This window comes from Cydia strobilella, chromosome 19 (assembly GCF_947568885.1).
Source record: "Cydia strobilella chromosome 19, ilCydStro3.1, whole genome shotgun sequence".
Taxonomy (NCBI): domain Eukaryota; kingdom Metazoa; phylum Arthropoda; class Insecta; order Lepidoptera; family Tortricidae; genus Cydia; species Cydia strobilella.
This window is the reverse complement of record NC_086059.1, coordinates 6,994,162-7,012,380: the sequence shown is the minus strand read 5'-3', so window position 1 is coordinate 7,012,380 and position 18,219 is coordinate 6,994,162. Positions and strand designations below refer to the sequence as shown.

General features: G+C 45.0%; 3 protein-coding genes across 14 annotated transcripts in view; 2 read left to right on the top strand and 1 right to left on the bottom strand.

Moving 5' to 3' along the window:
* Nucleotides 1–879: 879 nt before the first annotated feature.
* Nucleotides 880–18,074, top strand: LOC134750160 (splicing factor ESS-2 homolog). Its single transcript, XM_063685282.1, has 8 exons — nt 880–1,266; nt 2,212–2,365; nt 3,179–3,366; nt 3,918–4,043; nt 4,555–4,728; nt 5,041–5,213; nt 6,806–6,934; nt 16,097–18,074. The coding sequence occupies exons 1-8, from the start codon at nt 1,108–1,110 to the stop codon at nt 16,389–16,391; spliced, it is 1,398 nt and encodes a 465-aa protein (XP_063541352.1). The 5' UTR covers nt 880–1,107; the 3' UTR covers nt 16,392–18,074.
* Nucleotides 8,645–14,661, top strand: LOC134750010 (uncharacterized). 12 transcript variants are annotated; one of them, XM_063685076.1, is made up of 4 exons: nt 8,645–9,655; nt 10,144–10,263; nt 13,718–13,788; nt 14,227–14,661. In XM_063685076.1, exons 1-4 carry the CDS (start codon nt 9,617–9,619, stop codon nt 14,504–14,506), a joined length of 510 nt encoding a protein of 169 aa, XP_063541146.1. In that variant the 5' UTR covers nt 8,645–9,616; the 3' UTR covers nt 14,507–14,661. The 12 variants fall into 12 exon arrangements, with proteins under 12 accessions (XP_063541146.1, XP_063541140.1, XP_063541136.1 ...); XM_063685078.1 differs by lacking the exon at nt 8,645–9,655 and adding an exon at nt 9,666–9,976 and having other exon boundaries at nt 10,144–12,042; XM_063685070.1 differs by having other exon boundaries at nt 9,053–9,655; nt 11,876–14,661.
* Nucleotides 17,400–18,219, bottom strand: part of LOC134750135 (uncharacterized) — a 24,571-nt gene continuing 23,751 nt past the window's right edge. The window contains exon 6 of the mRNA XM_063685252.1: nt 17,400–18,119. Within this exon, the coding sequence (XP_063541322.1) occupies nt 17,716–18,119 (404 nt within the window). The 3' untranslated portion in view covers nt 17,400–17,715. The remainder of the gene's footprint in view (nt 18,120–18,219) is intronic.

Genomic DNA, 18,219 nt, shown 5'->3' with positions numbered 1-18,219 from the left:
GGAAAGTAATTTGACCTTGGATGGAGCATGTTTAAGTAGCTTGACAGATAACAAAACGTAAAACGCTCATAATAATGATTCGTTTGATATTAATTATCATTAAACAAATGGTTTGAGCATCTAATAAAAAATACCAAATTTAGCTTTATTTAATAATTTTATGTCATAAACCTTAGTTCCATAAGAAACGTTTGTGTTTTAATAATGATGTTAAATATAATTCTGCTGAACGCACAAGTTGAGTCGATGCAATTACAAAACGCATCATTGACATTTCATACGTCAGAAATGTCAACATTGTCAACAAAATTTTTACTTAAAAACTTCTCACGTAAAAATACAGAATTTTCAGTTTTTTGTTATAATATCGTAAAAAAGTAAGTGATTTCAGTGATGAAGATGATCTAACACCTGTGGATGTTGCACTTTCCTCGCTATAGTGAGGTGAAAAGTTTTGTGTTACACACGGGTGTTACACACTTCTCGTGTGTTGAAACACTCGCGGGTAAAATACAACTTTGCACCCTTGTATAACAAATAACTATTTCACGGCACTTAATTACGAGTATACGTAGTGATTATATGCTCTTTGAGTATACTGGTGAGAACGGCAGACATATGTGACAATGACAAGCGCTATATTTTTTTGTGAACATTATGGCCTGGATGCGAGTCCTTTAAGCCAAACAAGCGTATGTGATTCGGTCCGATCGTAGTGCTTTGCCAGCCAGCAATGTAAGCGTCATCAGTGCTGTGAGCGTAATTCGGAACATAGCCCCGGTGTGAGGTTGGATCATGGTTGGATTGAGGTGTCAGTGCTGTCAGTGTGACAGTGACAGTTGCTAAATTTTATTGTCAATGTCAACTACCATTACTACTTTACTACGTGCTTACTACTTACTACTAAACTAAAAAAGAATTCATTATTATCGTTAGATCATTACAATGGTAACATATTATTTTAGATAGCTATATCGTTGTCGAATTCATAATTAATATAATTTACAGTTATAATCTAGTATTAATTATATAGAACTATATTAGGAACTTGTATGTTACGCGTGCTGCCAAAATTTTCTTAAAAAGGAGATAATTTATGCAATCGTCATGGCAGAGGAACCAGCAGTATCAAGACCAGGCGAAGCGGCGCTTAAAAACATGCAGCTGTTGAAAAAAGAAAGCAGTGTCTTCAAAATTCCTAAAGTGCCACAAAAAAGACCTGAAAAGAAACAAGCCAAGGTTCTAGATGAAGAAGTGTATGTAGAGGTTAGAAAAAAATACCTTTTGTGTTTTATACTTTAGGATTTTGGGTCTCTCACGTGACTCATGTCACTCATGTGCCCGTAGAATAACCATAATGAAATTAATGAAACACTCTGATGTTTACTAATTAATAAGAAAAACCCCTTGAGTCTCAGGGACGCTATATCAGGTCAGCAATCATACTCAAAATTCAATCAAATTAAAACTATCGTGAGACATGTAACTTAACTGCAGCATGTGACACCCACCTGTCGTGACCGCTATTCACTCAGGCATTGGTAGTGCTTGAAAATGGAGACCTAGGCTCTCCGAAACATGTCGCGCGAGTCACTAAAAATATGTGAGTGAAACCGCTAAGTTATTTAAGTTAAATCAAAATTCAATTTTAAATTTAAAACCTCGAGGTTTTTTTTTTTCAGTGGCAAATTTAGATTCCTACTACTCAAGGATTTTTTATTTATTTTGGGAATCAGAAACTTAGAACATAGGTCAGGGGTTCCCAATCTTTTTCAGTCCGCAGCGCACTTGCAAGTTTAAAATTTAATCACGGTGCCCTATAACCTAGCCCGGTTATTTGAAATAGGTAACATGGTGAGGACGATTTCCTCACGGCACCCCTCTTTACTGTCTACGGTGCCGGTGATTCATGGGAACCATAGAGAAACCATGTAAATGGTGCCTTTCTGCTACACTTTGTGGTATTACATTTTTAGTACATTACTGTAATTACCAGGCTTCATGGTATTCATAGCAAAGTATGGTAAAGGTAAGGTGAGCTATGAAGTCCATATTAAAATTGAAACTCAACTCATATCCATCCTCATTTCATTCAGTAATTTCAACATGTTTGGTTTAGCCCATTAATGGACTTGTAGAGAATGCCTTAAGTCCACCATTTGTACTGTAATGTATTGTGCAATAAATAAATACCTGTATTATATATTTTAGGGCATTGCGAAGATAATCCAAAGAGACTTCTTCCCGGACCTGGAGAAGCTGAAAGCTCAGAATGAGTATCTGGAGGCCTCGGAGAACAAGGACTATTCACGTCTGCGGGAGCTCACGCGCAAGTACAGTGGACAGAGACCACCTACTGAACCTTGTAAGTTATAGGTATTTTCAGCAAAAGTGATGTACACACACATACACACACACACACACACACACACACACACACACACACACACACACACACACACACACACACACACACACACACACACACACACACACACACACACACACACACACACACACACACACACACACACACACACACACACACACACACACACAGCTACATTGATCTCTATTATCTTTAATAGGAAAAACTTAAGTGAATGAATGTGATTTAATTCCATAATATTGAAGAAAATATTTTGCAGTTAGCTGGTGAGCTTACTGATAGTAGGATAGAACACTAATTGCCATCTGGTGAGATAAAACCTATCTAAGAACCATCACTGGTGTTACACTGCATCCATTAATTACGAGAGGGGTTATTGAGGATTTTTTTGCGTCGGGGACCAAATCTTTAATCTAGAAACATGTTTTATTTTAAATTAATCTGATTCTCTCAAATTTTTACCATAGTTTTCGCCTGAAAAACTACGTGATATTTACCAAAACCCCCCCTCCCCCGCGTGACATTTACTTACTGCTAGTGCTAGCCTTTCTCCGCAGACGTTTTGTCTGGTTGCCCTTGACATAGGCCTCTCCCATATTCCACCACGCGGGATTTAGTGAGATTTGTCCTGAAGCCCTCGCGTAATTAATGGACGCCCCTCAACTAAATTGGTTGAAAATTATATTTTGAAATCAAATAAACATTCAGTATAAGCAATATATGACTGTGCATTGTTTATGAAAATAATCTCCAGTTTCTACTCAGTCAGAACAATAATGCCTGTTTCAGACAACTCCCCAGCCACTTTTGACACCCCTGATATAAACCACCAGCGCTCTCCGCCCAGAGAACAAAGCACTGAACGCGCGCCAGAAAAGCCCAGGGATGTCACCGACAAGCACTCGCTGGACTCGTTCCTCGCGGCGCACACTAGCGAGGACAATGCCAGCTACGACCGCGTTATAGCGCTGGATCAGGTAAATTATTTAAGTTATTGACGAGACGAGAGTGAAGGTGTCTGTTTCACCTTGTGCTTTCGTATGTGTGGATGTTCTCCTCTACAGGTCGCAGTTCCCGAACAATTCTCGTAAATTTTCTGAGCAGGTTCGATAGATAATAATTTTATTTTTAGGAAGTACTAGCTTTTAGCATATAAAAAAAAAGAGTTGTCCATTTTTTGTCCACCCATTTGGTTTGAACTTTAGTTATCTAACATTCATGAAAATATGACAATATGCATATTGCATACTAAATAGATTTCACATATGGTTTCCCGATATTAATATGGATATGTTTGAAATAAAACTTAATGTAAATTGTAGTAACCAAAGACAATATTGTGGATAAAATTAAAATAAAAAAGCCTTTTATTTCTGGGTAACAAAAACTTAATCTAGTATTTAAACCTAATATTTGTCTGTATCGAAAATTACTCCAGAACCCTCCTAAGAGGTATAGGCCTCTTTCAGATCCTTCAATTTTTTTCGGGCTTGTATTATTATTATATTGTGGATACTGTTTCTCACAGAAAAAGAAGGCAGCTAAGCTAGGCTCGGCGCTGGCGGCCGAGGCCGAGTCTCGAGACAAGGCCGACTCCGCGCTCGCGTTACCGTCCGTCGAGCAGCAGGCTGACCAGACCGAGCGCCCCCTGGAGGTGAGAGAAGTAGGAATGGTGAAAATTTCATTTCTGTACCATTTCGAACTTTGACACAGTGTGACATGAGATCCATTTATGGAGTATCGAGACAAACCCTTGTAAATTAGTTAGATATTGTTGTTGTAATTACTTAACTTAAATAGGTAAATAAATACAAAAATTCCCGAGCGATTTTCGACTGTAAGCTCGCCGTAAGCGGTAACCAAGTAGGCCGAGGCAGAGTCCCGAGAGATGATTGACTTCGCGCCGCCCTACGTCCGTCGAGACCAGACCGAGCACCCGTTGGAGGTTATTCATGGAATATATGACATATCATGAGAGAAAATTGACGAACCTGGCCATACAAAAGTTCTCTAAACTATGAAATTGTGCAGCATTGCATTTATTTCCTCACTTTTAGAAGTAGAAGTAAGTAACTATATGAAAAAAGTGTACATGTAACTTTTTTTACTTCAAGCGTAGTAAAAGGCTTTGCATTATAAATATTAAAATTTAAAAATATTTCCAGTTGGACACATGGCGCTACACGGCTCGTAACTACATAATGTACGTGCCCGACGGCTCCTTGTCGCAGCGGCCGCCGCCGAAACCCTCCCTGCGGCGCCACAACACGCGCCTGCGCGCCCAGCCCTTCGACCACGCCAAGAGCAAGGCGCACATCTCTGCGCTCGCCCGGGACCAGGTATCCAGCCCTGCACCACACAGTCTTACATAACACAAGCTTCACCACGTAGATGGCTGGCAGTTCTCAACAATGCGTTTCTCCAGAGGCTTCCTGCCTCGCACAGCTAATCTGTGGAATTAATTGTCACCCACAGTATTTCTGGACCGATAAGACCTTAAAAAACCTTCAAGAAAAGCGCCAGCAACACGCTTGCAACCCCTGCGTTGCAGGTGTCTATGGGCGACCGTAATTGCTTACCATCGGACGATTAATTTGCTCGTTTGCTTTCTATGTAATAAAAAAAAACTACCTATATTGTGTTTGTTTCAGGACGCGACCGCCCACGGCAAGATCGGCGTGGACGGAGCGGCGCAAGATCACTCCCTGCTCCCGCCGCCGTCGCCCGCTCCGGGCGCCGGGCCCGACGCCTCGCCGCTCATGACGTGGGGCTCCATCGAGGGCACGCCCTTCCGGCTCGACGGCGGCGACACGCCGCTCCCGCAGTCAGTATACAACACGTTATATACAAGATCACTCCCTGCTCCCGCCGCCGTCGCCCGCTCCGGGCGCCGGGCCCGACGCCTCGCCGCTCATGACGTGGGGCTCCATCGAGGGCACGCCCTTCCGGCTCGACGGCGGCGACACGCCGCTCCCGCAGTCAGTATACAACACGTTATATACAAGATCACTCCCTGCTCCCGCCGCCGTCGCCCGCTCCGGGCGCCGGGCCCGACGCCTCGCCGCTCATGACGTGGGGCTCCATCGAGGGCACGCCCTTCCGGCTCGACGGCGGCGACACGCCGCTCCCGCAGTCAGTATACAACACGTTATATACAAGATCACTCCCTGCTCCCGCCGCCGTCGCCCGCTCCGGGCGCCGGGCCCGACGCCTCGCCGCTCATGACGTGGGGCTCCATCGAGGGCACGCCCTTCCGGCTCGACGGCGGCGACACGCCGCTCCCGCAGTCAGTATACAACACGTTATATACAAGATCACTCCCTGCTCCCGCCGCCGTCGCCCGCTCCGGGCGCCGGGCCCGACGCCTCGCCGCTCATGACGTGGGGCTCCATCGAGGGCACGCCCTTCCGGCTCGACGGCGGCGACACGCCGCTCCCGCAGTCAGTATACAACACGTTATATACAAGATCACTCCCTGCTCCCGCCGCCGTCGCCCGCTCCGGGCGCCGGGCCCGACGCCTCGCCGCTCATGACGTGGGGCTCCATCGAGGGCACGCCCTTCCGGCTCGACGGCGGCGACACGCCGCTCCCGCAGTCAGTATACAACACGTTATATACAAGATCACTCCCTGCTCCCGCCGCCGTCGCCCGCTCCGGGCGCCGGGCCCGACGCCTCGCCGCTCATGACGTGGGGCTCCATCCAGGGCACGCCCTTCCGGCTCGACGGCGGCGATACGCCGCTCCCGCAGTCAGTATACAACACGTTATATATGTACAAGACAAAAGACAAGATCATGAAGTAGGTCTTGAAACTCGGCTTTCTTATTATGGTGGTGCTAATGGCGCCTGATCCTGAAGGGCGTCCTGGACGTCGCGTTTCGCCTGACTTTTTTGACATGAGCGTACTCGGCCCGCTATGATTGTCGAGCTCCGGAATTGGGATGACGACATTTATGTTGAATTTTATAACAAATTCTAGGAGAATCGATGGAAAATGAGCAATTTATAATAATAAATTGGACACTATAAAATATATGGAAAAAAATATACAAAACCCCGAAGTTTCAATACGTAAGTATTTTATCAATTTCTAAATGAACTCGTCGTCTACCCAGATCGGATATTACCGGCCAAAAAAAAGCCAACTACATTTGTCAACATTTTGAAAAAACGTATCCTCTATCTACCGCGGCCGGAGATCTCCGGCCAGTATTTTGGGCCCCCTATTTGGTACGTACGGAGATAACGGGCCATTTTAACTCCAGTCGAAAAGGAGTTTTATTAAAATAAAAATGAAGCTGCTTTTTTAATTGTGAATTTGCTCGGAGGCAAAAAAAAACCGTCTTAACATAAAGAGAGTACTTCCTAGATAAACTTTTGGTTAGTTTTAGGTAAATGATAGATTGTTATTGGCAGGGTCGGAGTGGGCGCGGCGTACCGCATGCTGGCCGCGGGCGCCCGCGAGCGCATCGCGCTGCAGCTGGCCGAGCGCGCCGCGCGCCGCCGCCGCCCCACCACGCCCCGCGTCGCGCCGCCCACGCCCAGGTAATATACCGGCAAGGTATTATGTACCGCATGCTGGCCGCGGGCGCCCGCGAGCGCATCGCGCTGCAGCTGGCCGAGCGCGCCGCGCGCCGCCGCCGCCCCACCACGCCCCGCGTCGCGCCGCCCACGCCCAGGTAATATACCGGCAAGGTATTATGTACCGCATGCTGGCCGCGGGCGCCCGCGAGCGCATCGCGCTGCAGCTGGCCGAGCGCGCCGCGCGCCGCCGCCGCCCCACCACGCCCCGCGTCGCGCCGCCCACGCCCAGGTAATATACCGGCAAGGTATTATGTACCGCATGCTGGCCGCGGGCGCCCGCGAGCGCATCGCGCTGCAGCTGGCCGAGCGCGCCGCGCGCCGCCGCCGCCCCACCACGCCCCGCGTCGCGCCGCCCACGCCCAGGTAATATACCGGCAAGGTATTATGTACCGCATGCTGGCCGCGGGCGCCCGCGAGCGCATCGCGCTGCAGCTGGCCGAGCGCGCCGCGCGCCGCCGCCGCCCCACCACGCCCCGCGTCGCGCCGCCCACGCCCAGGTAATATACCGGCAAGGTATTATGTACCGCATGCTGGCCGCGGGCGCCCGCGAGCGCATCGCGCTGCAGCTGGCCGAGCGCGCCGCGCGCCGCCGCCGCCCCACCACGCCCCGCGTCGCGCCGCCCACGCCCAGGTAATATACCGGCAAGGTATTATGTACCGCATGCTGGCCGCGGGCGCCCGCGAGCGCATCGCGCTGCAGCTGGCCGAGCGCGCCGCGCGCCGCCGCCGCCCCACCACGCCCCGCGTCGCGCCGCCCACGCCCAGGTAATATACCGGCAAGGTATTATGTACCGCATGCTGGCCGCGGGCGCCCGCGAGCGCATCGCGCTGCAGCTGGCCGAGCGCGCCGCGCGCCGCCGCCGCCCCACCACGCCCCGCGTCGCGCCGCCCACGCCCAGGTAATATACCGGCAAGGTATTATGTACCGCATGCTGGCCGCGGGCGCCCGCGAGCGCATCGCGCTGCAGCTGGCCGAGCGCGCCGCGCGCCGCCGCCGCCCCACCACGCCCCGCGTCGCGCCGCCCACGCCCAGGTAATATACCGGCAAGGTATTATGTACCGCATGCTGGCCGCGGGCGCCCGCGCTTTTAAGATTTTTTGTCAGGTAAAGTAAATTTTAAGTTTTGTCCCTATTCACCGTTGACGGTACCCCTTTAGCGCTTGCTCTTTTGTCCGGTTCGGCAATTAGCTCCGAAACCTCCGAAATACGACACTCTTCGGCCCGAAATCGGTGCACAAAAGAATTGGTGTACGTGGCGTAAATTGGCGCGTAGTGGCGTGATCGAATCGTTTTTTGCGGTGCTTTTGTATTACATTCATCAAGTTTTTACTAGATTTTTTTCTCGACTGAAAGAACATAGCTTACTTATTTAATCTAGGGAACTTACCCATACTATGTGACCGGTATAGTAGGGGAGAGGGGTGTTAAGACCTATCTTAACAAGTAGCAGATAAGTAGGTATTAGCATACCTAAGTACCTACTTACCTAATCTAGACAGATTAAGTCTCTCAATCGTCCTATGATATGTAAAGGTGACATCTACCGAAACTATTGTGTACTAGTTTAAGTGCTCAATAAGCTGTTAGCTATGTCAATGTATGTAATAGTTCCTAACCCATCCGTAGTGTCATAGTGTGGCGCTGTACTTTACTATATAAGCTTCTACATGTATGTAGATAAGCCCACTTTTTCTAACCAGCCTTCTGTAAAACATTAAATTAAGATATCAGATTCTCTGCTTTCATTTGGTCGCCATTACCTCCAACGCTGAACATAATGGTGACCCCTAGTTTAAATCGCGGTTAATCTCAGTACTTTAAAGCGAATCGCTAGTAAATTTAGTAAAATTTGCGAGCCGGTACGTCGAGGAATCGCCGCGTATCCTGATTTAGGCCGGGAGAGCAACGTTACCACGTAGGCAGCAACCGCGTGGGGCTCCGCCGACCTGAAGAAGCTGAAGAGGTGACTAGGAGGCGACCACACCACTCGATCGAGCGGCCTGAGCCAACGCGACAGGCGCCGACCGAGCCACCAAAGCGGGACCACGTGCGTGGCACCGCAGACGCAGCAGGGAACGGCTACCGCAAGTACCAAAGGGACCACGTGGGTGGTACCACACCAGAGGCAGAAGGAGCGCCCAAGCGAGGGCAATCACCAAGCTACGCCACGCGCACGAGCATCAATCGAGAAGGCAAGTGAGCTGGCATTCCCTAACCTATCTACCAAATCTCCCTACCAAATTTAATTGTAATCGATTTATTTCCTACAAATTGTAAATTGTAATCGTTCTTAATCATGTTAGAAACTTCCAAAAACACTCTAGAAGAGTTAGAAATTAGGCAGTTAAAAAATAGACGAGGTGTCTGTAAGCGAAAATTAACTGTATTTAATAAATTTATAGAAAGAATCGACTCAAGTGCATTGACGGCCGAAATAATTGTAGACATAAGCTTAAGACTAGAACAATTACCAAAGTTATACAATGATTTCTCTGAGATACAGGACCGGATCGAGACACTGTGCAGCGACGAAGGGGACATCGAAGCCCACGAGGCCGAGCGTATGTCATTTGAGGACACATTTTACCGACTTAGCGCTAAGGGCAAGCTGCTGGCGAAGGTAGATACCGATTCAACACCAAATGACCATAGTCCGCAAGCCCCGCCGCAGCAACCCCTCGGTGAGTCGATAAAATATCCCGAAATTAGCCTCCCTAGCTTCGACGGAGACCTAACACAGTGGCTGCAATTTCGAGACACATTTGATGCCCTAGTCAACCAAGCTAGCTTAGCACCGATCGTAAAATATAAGTACCTACGCAGTTGTTTACAAGACGGCGCACTTGAGGTAATTAGTTCGCTCGATTTCTCCGAGGACGCGTACATGCTCGCGTGGCAGATGCTTTGTGAACGTTATAATAATCCTAAACGTTTAGTCACCAACCACATGCGAGCCTTGTTCGACGTGGAACCGGTACCGTCAACTCCTTCGGGTCTAAGAGGTCTGTGCGATAATATTTCCAAACATTTGAGATCTTTGCGCTCATTAAATGTACCTACCGAAAATTGGGATCTCGCAATTATTCACATGTTAGTTAAAAAGTTAGACAGTCGATTGCAATCAAAGTGGGAAAACAGTGTTGATTTGAGAAAATTGCCTTCGTTGCAGGATTTCAAAACCTTCCTAAAGAACCGAGCTGACCGGCTGGAAGCGACCAGCCCAGCAGTACCATCGGACGCACCCAGCACTTCCAAGAAGGCCATGGTAACCACGTCCGAACCTATCAAGGTAACCTCCAAACAGTTTAAATGTAACCAGTGTCCGTATTGTTCGAGTACGCATTATATTAATCAGTGTCCAAAGTTTAGTGCATTAAACGTTATCGCGCGCATCCGAGCCGTGAATAAATTACGATTATGCTTTAATTGTTTGTCCGGAACGCATGTCTTAACAAACTGCAGGGCCAGTACATGTCGAGTATGTAAGGGCAAGCATCATACGTTACTACACAAACCAAATACCAACACTCATGTAGGTAGTAACCCCGTACCAACGCGATTACCAATATCAACGTTAATCGACGAACAACCGAGTTCTAGTCAAATCGAGACTACCTTGTCGAATAACACTTTAATCGAAAAACAAATAAACAATGCGCGAAATAGGTCAGTTTTCCTTACAACAGCCCAAGTGCTCGTTAGGGATAAGCATAACAATGTGCATAAAATGAAGGCATTTTTAGACAATGGCTCGCAAGAAAATTTCATTACCGAAAACGCGGCCAAAAAGTTACAATTAAACAAGGAACAACTAGCCTTAAATGTCATAGGTTTCAATGAAAAAGTGTCTAGCCTTTTAGAATCGTGTGACGTAACATTGCATTCCTTAGACGGAACCTTTACAACGAATTTGTCCTGTTTTATTACGCCTATAATTTGTACTACCAACATTTTAATACCAAACGTGCAACGTTGGCACATTCCGTCGCGTTATAAATTAGCTGATGACGAGTTTAACTTAGCTCAAGATGTAGATTTGCTTATCGGTGGGGAGATATTCTTTGATTTACTTCTTACCGGTAAATACAAGCTCGGGCCCGGATTACCGGTTCTGAGACGCTCGCGATTAGGATGGATAGTCACGGGTTCCGTACAAAAAAAAACCGAGTCTGCCATTCAATGTAAAGTTACAGTAGAAACTCAATTAAAAAAGTTTTGGGAAATAGAGGAGGGTTCCGCACCAAATTTACCCTATGATGAAAAACAATGTGAGGATATATTTCTGAAAACTCACACTCACAACTCTGAGGGTAATTTCGAAATAGAACTTCCATTAAAGCAGCCACCTACCAAGTTAGGTCAATCTAGGCACATAGCATATCGGAGGTTCAAAACATTAGAATCCAAGTTCGAGCGGAACCCCGAATTTAAAGATAAATATGTGAATTTCATGCGCGAGTTCGAACAAGCTGGCCATATGATTCAATTACAAGATAATTATGATGGCCCATGTAATTTTCTACCCCACCAAGCTGTTTTTCGCGACTCCCCCTCAACCCCTATTCGAATTGTTTTCGACTGCTCATGCAGAACTGATAACGGCATTTCTTTGAATGATATCCAATACAAAGGCTCAATAATACAGGACGAACTCATAAATATACTTCTACGATTCCGAAAATACCAATATGTTATTAACGCTGACATACAAAAAATGTACAGATGTATTTATGTTAAACCAAATCAACAATACCTACAATGCATATTTTGGCGGGAAAATACTCACCAACGACTCCAAATTTATATGCTGACCACATTAAGTTTCGGCTTAAAGTCAGCACCACATATTGCAACCAGATGTTTGTTACAATTGTCAAACGAAAACCAACACACATTTCCAGCAGCTGCAGAGGCCATAGCGAACCAGTTCTACATGGACGATTTTATCGCCGGCGGCGACGACGAGAATCAGGTAGCTGAAACAGCATCACAGGTGAACGAGATCCTGCGGGGAGCCAACTTCACGCTGCGGAAATGGAAGTCCAATTCCGAAGTCATCATAAAACGGGTGAGCGAAACACACACACACCAAAACACACACACAACCGAATTTGGAGATAAAACACATAAGGTCCTGGGTTTAGCGTGGTCTAGTGACTCAGATGAGCTTATGTATACCATTAAAGAAAACCAAATTTCACACCCAATCACCAAAAGAAAGGTACTAGGGGTAATTTCGTCCATTTTCGACCCCCTAGGCTTGACGGGACCAGTAATTGTAGTAGCCAAAATATTTATTCAAAAATTATTTAAGGCTCAATTAGATTGGGATACCGAATTAACACAAGACTTGATCCAAGAATGGAACACATTCTATCGAGACTTGTTTTTATTAAACCAATTGAAAATTTCGAGATGTACAGTCATACCCAATTATGTAACGATACAAATTCATGGGTTCTGTGACAGTAGTATTAAAGCCTATGGCGCTGCCATCTATATACGATCAAGCGATAGAGTAGGAAACGTACAAGTTCACCTACTTTACTCAAAATCAAAAATAAGTCCAATACAACCCCAAACTATTCCAAATTTGGAACTTTGTTCCAGTTTACTGCTCGCGACACATGTCGACAAAATAAAACGAGCATTAAAATGTGACGTTTCCGGAATCAACCTGTGGTCAGATTCAAAAATAACATTATGTTGGATAAAAAATAGTAACCCTAAATTAACTTGTTTTGTTAGTAACAGAGTCACAAAAGTATTATCACTTACAAACAAGCACGAGTGGTCATGGGTCCGCTCGGAGGATAACCCCGCCGACCTTTTGTCCCGAGGGGTAGCACCAGGCAAGCTGGAAACCAACCAGTTATGGTGGTCTGGGCCGGCGTGGTTGACCCAAAGTCCGGACACATGGCCGACCCACGATTCTGAGTCACTAAATCATGCACCCGAGGCCGAGAGCGACGTAAACATAACTCTCACCTTGGCTATTAGCACAGAATCTAACGACACGATACAATATCTTTTCCACAGGTCAAGCGATAAAACACTTATTCATGTATTAGCATACATACTTCGATTTATATATAATACAAAAAATAAAACTCGAACAATTAATCCAAATAATAAATTATCAGGACCATTGTCCGTAGAAGAATTAAAAAAATCGGATCACGCATTAATTAGACATGCACAAATGGAATCATTCCCACACGAATATAAATTATTGCAAAACAATAAACCGGTTCTTAACAAATCAAAAATATTATCTTTACACCCATTCATGAAGGACGGACTCGTTCGCGTAGGCGGACGAATCGGTCTTTCGCATTATGCATATGAAAAAAAACATCCTTTAATATTAAGTCACGAGCACGCGCTTACCAAACTACTGATGGCAAACGCACATATACGTACTCTGCACGCTGGCCCTCAGTTATTACTTTCAACTATTCGCGAGCGCATCTGGCCAACAAAAGGTAGGATGTTAGCCTCGAAAATTGTAAATAAATGCGTTCCGTGTTTTAGAGCAAATCCAAAGACTACTAACCCTATAATGGGAAACTTACCCCCCTCAAGGGTAAATCCTTCCCCCCCCTTTGCTATCACGGGTATCGATTATGGAGGACCTTATAACATTAGAGATAGGACAGGGCGTGGTTACAAGGTCTCTAAGTGCTATATAGCAGTGTTTATTTGTTTTGCAACAAAGGCAATTCATCTCGAATTAATTACAGGGCTCGAGTCAGCCAATTTCCTGGCGGCGCTGCGACGATTCATCGCCAGGAGAGGTAAACCGAAGGAGTTGGTGAGTGACAATTCAACAACCTTTCATGGGGCTAGTAACGAGCTAAAAGATTTACAAAAATACCTACAGGACAGCTCGAGCGAGCTAGTATCTCATTGCGCAGACGAGGGCATAAAATGGAGTTTTATTCCTGTCTATACACCTCATATGGGGTCCCTATGGGAATCTAGTATAAAACTTACCAAATATCATTTAAAAAGAGTGTTAGGGTTATCTTTGTTAACTTACGAACAATTTGTATCAATCCTATATCAGGTAGAATCTATGGTAAATTCTAGGCCACTATGTCCCTTACCTAGTTCAAATCCTGACTATCCTGTCCTTACGCCAGCTCACTTTTTAATTGGAAAAGCACCAAATTCACTTCCGGACGAAGATTATAACCATGTACCAAAGAACCGATTAACTCACTATCAACTTTTGCAACAAATCACGCAGGACTTCTGGCGGCGCTGGTCACGTGACTACATCGGAACGCTGCAGGAACGCACGAAGTGGAGGAGCGCGCGCGGCCCAAGCCTCGCAGTCGACACCGTCGTCCTGGTACGAGACGAGCGTCTGCCGCCCTGCCGGTGGAGGCTGGGCAAGATCGTCGCGACGCAGCCGGGCCGGGATGGCGTCACCAGGGTGGCCGTCATCCGAACCGCCAGAGGGGACATCCAACGCGCGTTCAATAACATTTGTCCATTACCTACTTCGGGTGAAGTCATATAAGTAGTAAATACCTACCAACAGTACCAACCTAATGTAAAGTTCAAATAATTATAACTAAGTGTCTAATAAGTATAATTAAGTACCTAAATTACCTTACTTACCTAGTACCTATGTACATAATTAGAATACCTACTCCCTATTTAAAATAAAAATCATTTCCTATTGTTGTTTCATTTATAAGAATGGGCACAGATCTAATTAAAATTTAAGTAATTACCTAACTATAACTCGTAACAAAGAACTCTGCCCATCCTTACTGATAGGTAAAATGTATAAAGCCTATTCTTTGAAATACCTAATGTTACTCATAAAACATTAACTATTTCAAGGGGTGGCAAAATGTTAAGACCTATCTTAACAAGTAGCAGATAAGTAGGTATTAGCATACCTAAGTACCTACTTACCTAATCTAGACAGATTAAGTCTCTCAATCGTCCTATGATATGTAAAGGTGACATCTACCGAAACTATTGTGTACTAGTTTAAGTGCTCAATAAGCTGTTAGCTATGTCAATGTATGTAATAGTTCCTAACCCATCCGTAGTGTCATAGTGTGGCGCTGTACTTTACTATATAAGCTTCTACATGTATGTAGATAAGCCCACTTTTTCTAACCAGCCTTCTGTAAAACATTAAATTAAGATATCAGATTCTCTGCTTTCATTTGGTCGCCATTACCTCCAACGCTGAACAAGGGGTCTTCAACGTACCACGCTTTATAAAGGGGGGGGGGGGGTTAGTTTTTCGTCACGTAGTACTCAATATGCTCTATGTAAATCTCGCGTTTTTTCGATCTTTGGAACACGTTAGTATGGGTGAGTTCTCTAACCACTGCAGTACGTTTCCAAAGACAACTAAATAAAAATAAAATAAAAAAGCCTTTTATTCTAAGCACTGAGTTTTCCTAGTTACATTGCATACAAAACATTTTATTTTAAATTTGTTTTAGGTTTTTTTTTAAATATTCTTGTTTTGTGCGTTAGACCCCTTCTGGGTGAAGGCCTCCTCCATCGATTTCCACTTGTCTCTGTCTTGAGCCATTTGAATCCAGTTTTTTCCAGACGTTTTTTTGATGTCTTCGTCCCATCTTGTACATGGTTTGCCACTAACAACTAACAGACCTTTTCTCAAAGTTGCAATGAAATGCTGACATGACTTATTTCAAATTAGGTCCAGAAATACTACGTATCCGGTGCGATGAGTGAAGATGAATATGTAAAGGAATTTCATACAGCCTTACACACCTAGGCTTCTTTTGTTTTTAACAGCAACTGCGGCCCGCGATACCCTCATACTCGTACGCGCCCCGGCCGCTGGGCCCGGCGGGTTGGTCGACGACACCTTCTCGTAACTCATGAGGCCCCGATACCTGCTCCGCGCTAAATCAATTTTTAGACAGTTTTTTTCTCGATTTTTGCCACCGTAGCCTATGGATATTTCAATGCAAGTTTGAGAAAAGCACTATACAAATCTCGACGAGAAACGGGATTGTCCGCTGCGTATCCCAATCCGGGATACTTGTCCTTATTGTCTATATATCTACTTGGCCTGCAACCCATCGTTTCCCGGCCTCTATAGTAATGTACTATTACAGTTTCAGATCGAACACAGAGCGCTTGGCCAGCATGTCTCCGGCGGCGCGGCGCCTCGCCACCAAGCACCTGCTGTCGCCGCGCCTCAAGCTCACCCCCCGGGGCGTGGGAGTGCACCGCCACCACACCACGCCAAAGCCCTCCCCCACCCCCTCCCCCACACCGCGCCGCGCCATCCGCACCCCGCTGGTCCAATCGGCCGCCGGTCAAACCCAAACGGACAACCTGACGGATAACCTCCTCCAGATTAATTTGGAGAAGAGATCGAGATTAAAAGCGCAAGATTTCTTCAAGTAGCGAAGGATTGACCGCCGTTCTCGGACATGTGACAGTGTGTGTCTTTTAATCGAGCGATGTTATAAAGTCACGTTTATTTTATCAAGTGGATATCGCCATCGTAAGCCTGCATTGCGATTGATTGTACCGAGTTAGCTCGAGTGACAATTTGTACGGGACATTAGATTTATTCATCGCGTTAGATCGAGGTGTCGGTGTGATACGCCTAACGGATGGGACGGTAACGTATGTAACCTTTAACAACTTAAATATACACGAACTGTACACGGTTGAGTAAAAGATTTGTACATTATGTATAGAAGATTCCGGCTCTTACTGTACCATTGTGACACAATTAAACGACCGTTCGTAAACCTTATTGCGAGGAAATAAGATGTACCGATGTCAATTAACAGTGTCACTGTCAGTGCGCGTGATTTGTGTAAATGTTACATATTATTAAAACTGCCAAAATCGATTCTTTCTACTATCAACATTACAGAACCGGTGGAGAATTATAATGATCTTTTCTTTTTATAATAAATAACTTATAATAAACGAATACCGAAATAAAGCGTCTAAATAACAAAGTTTACTAAAGTCAGTCCAAGCAAGTGCATTAGTGCACCCATTAGAACTACAATGTCAACACTAAATATATATTTATCATTTTAGATATATATTTTTCGCCTAGTTTATAACAAACAGACACATGTAATAAAGAGCCGTTTATATAGTTACTAGAGAAGTTTGTGACTTTTAATTATACTATATAACTGGCACTAAATACTGACCGGTATAGTAAATAACACAGCAATAAGAAAAAATATATACTGAAGAAATGAAAAATTATTACACTGATGGCCCCAACATTTTATTTCAACTTCGATAAAATCTAATGTTAATACATGATATTGTGCTTACAAACTAAACATGAATATTGCTATTCAATATTCTAACATTGTCAATGATAAATCTATAGAGTTATTCCTAATTAGTAATTACAAAATGAATGCTCGATAATATTCAATAACCGACTTTAGCACATCATTCGGGGTTCTAAGATTAATAATTATACATGATACATGTAAACATTAAAATCCGTCAAGAATTAAGTTCTGTTTTAAAACGAAACGAAATAAATATAAACAAAATAAAATTATTACTTTTAAGTTGGTTAAAGTAATTGTCACTATTTAATTATTTTATATTGGCAATAACATGCTTCGTCAAGTCACCCTGCACCAGTTAAACTGCGATTGAGGTAAAGATTATTCATTTAAGCGTAAGCCAAGACTGATTCATTTATGGTAATTAATTATCATCAAGTTTTAAAACTACATATTCACCAAAACGCGCCTAAAATTATTCTAAACCACGTTTCCGGAGGTTTCGGTTTGTTGTACTCCGAATTAGGTTTCGGTTTCGTATCATCCGTGGGATCTTCCTTGAAGATATTAACGAAAGAATTCCTTATTCCGAACTTGAAGAACGCCAAATACGGGCAGTATTTCATCAACCAGAGGCTATATAAATAGTTTAGCTTGAAGTAGATGCGTCCTAAAAATGTGGTGTGGAAGAACATGACGAGATAGGTCAAGTTCAAATTGTATTTGGACCAGAAAGGGAGAGAGCTGTACTCGGGGGCCTGGTCGATGGTCTCGTAGTCGCGCAGGTGCAGCAGGCGCGGCGCGCGCGCCGGCAGCCCCGCCACGGCCGGCGCAGAGATGAGCTCACGAGAGTCCACGCCTGCGACAACGACAATCAAATACTTTACTGAACAAATCATTTTAAATTGCTGCAATTTACTAAAATGCCTGTTTTTCGCTATGGGTTAGACAGCCATGAG

What these genes read in the sequence shown, in the direction of transcription:
- LOC134750160 (XM_063685282.1), top strand. Translation starts at nt 1,108, where the DNA reads ATGGCAGAGGAACCAGCAGTATCAAGACCAGGCGAAGCGGCGCTTAAA. An exon ending in GCGTTATAGCGCTGGATCAG is followed by an intron (nt 3,367 to 3,917) that starts GTAAATTATTTA and finishes TGTTTCTCACAG; the next exon opens with AAAAAGAAGGCAGCTAAGCT. An exon ending in GTCGCGCCGCCCACGCCCAG is followed by an intron (nt 6,935 to 16,096) that starts GTAATATACCGG and finishes GTACTATTACAG; the next exon opens with TTTCAGATCGAACACAGAGC.
- LOC134750010 (XM_063685066.1), top strand. Translation starts at nt 9,617, where the DNA reads ATGACCATAGTCCGCAAGCCCCGCCGCAGCAACCCCTCG. An exon ending in CCCGCCGCAGCAACCCCTCG is followed by an intron (nt 9,656 to 10,143) that starts GTGAGTCGATAA and finishes CCTTCGTTGCAG; the next exon opens with GATTTCAAAACCTTCCTAAA.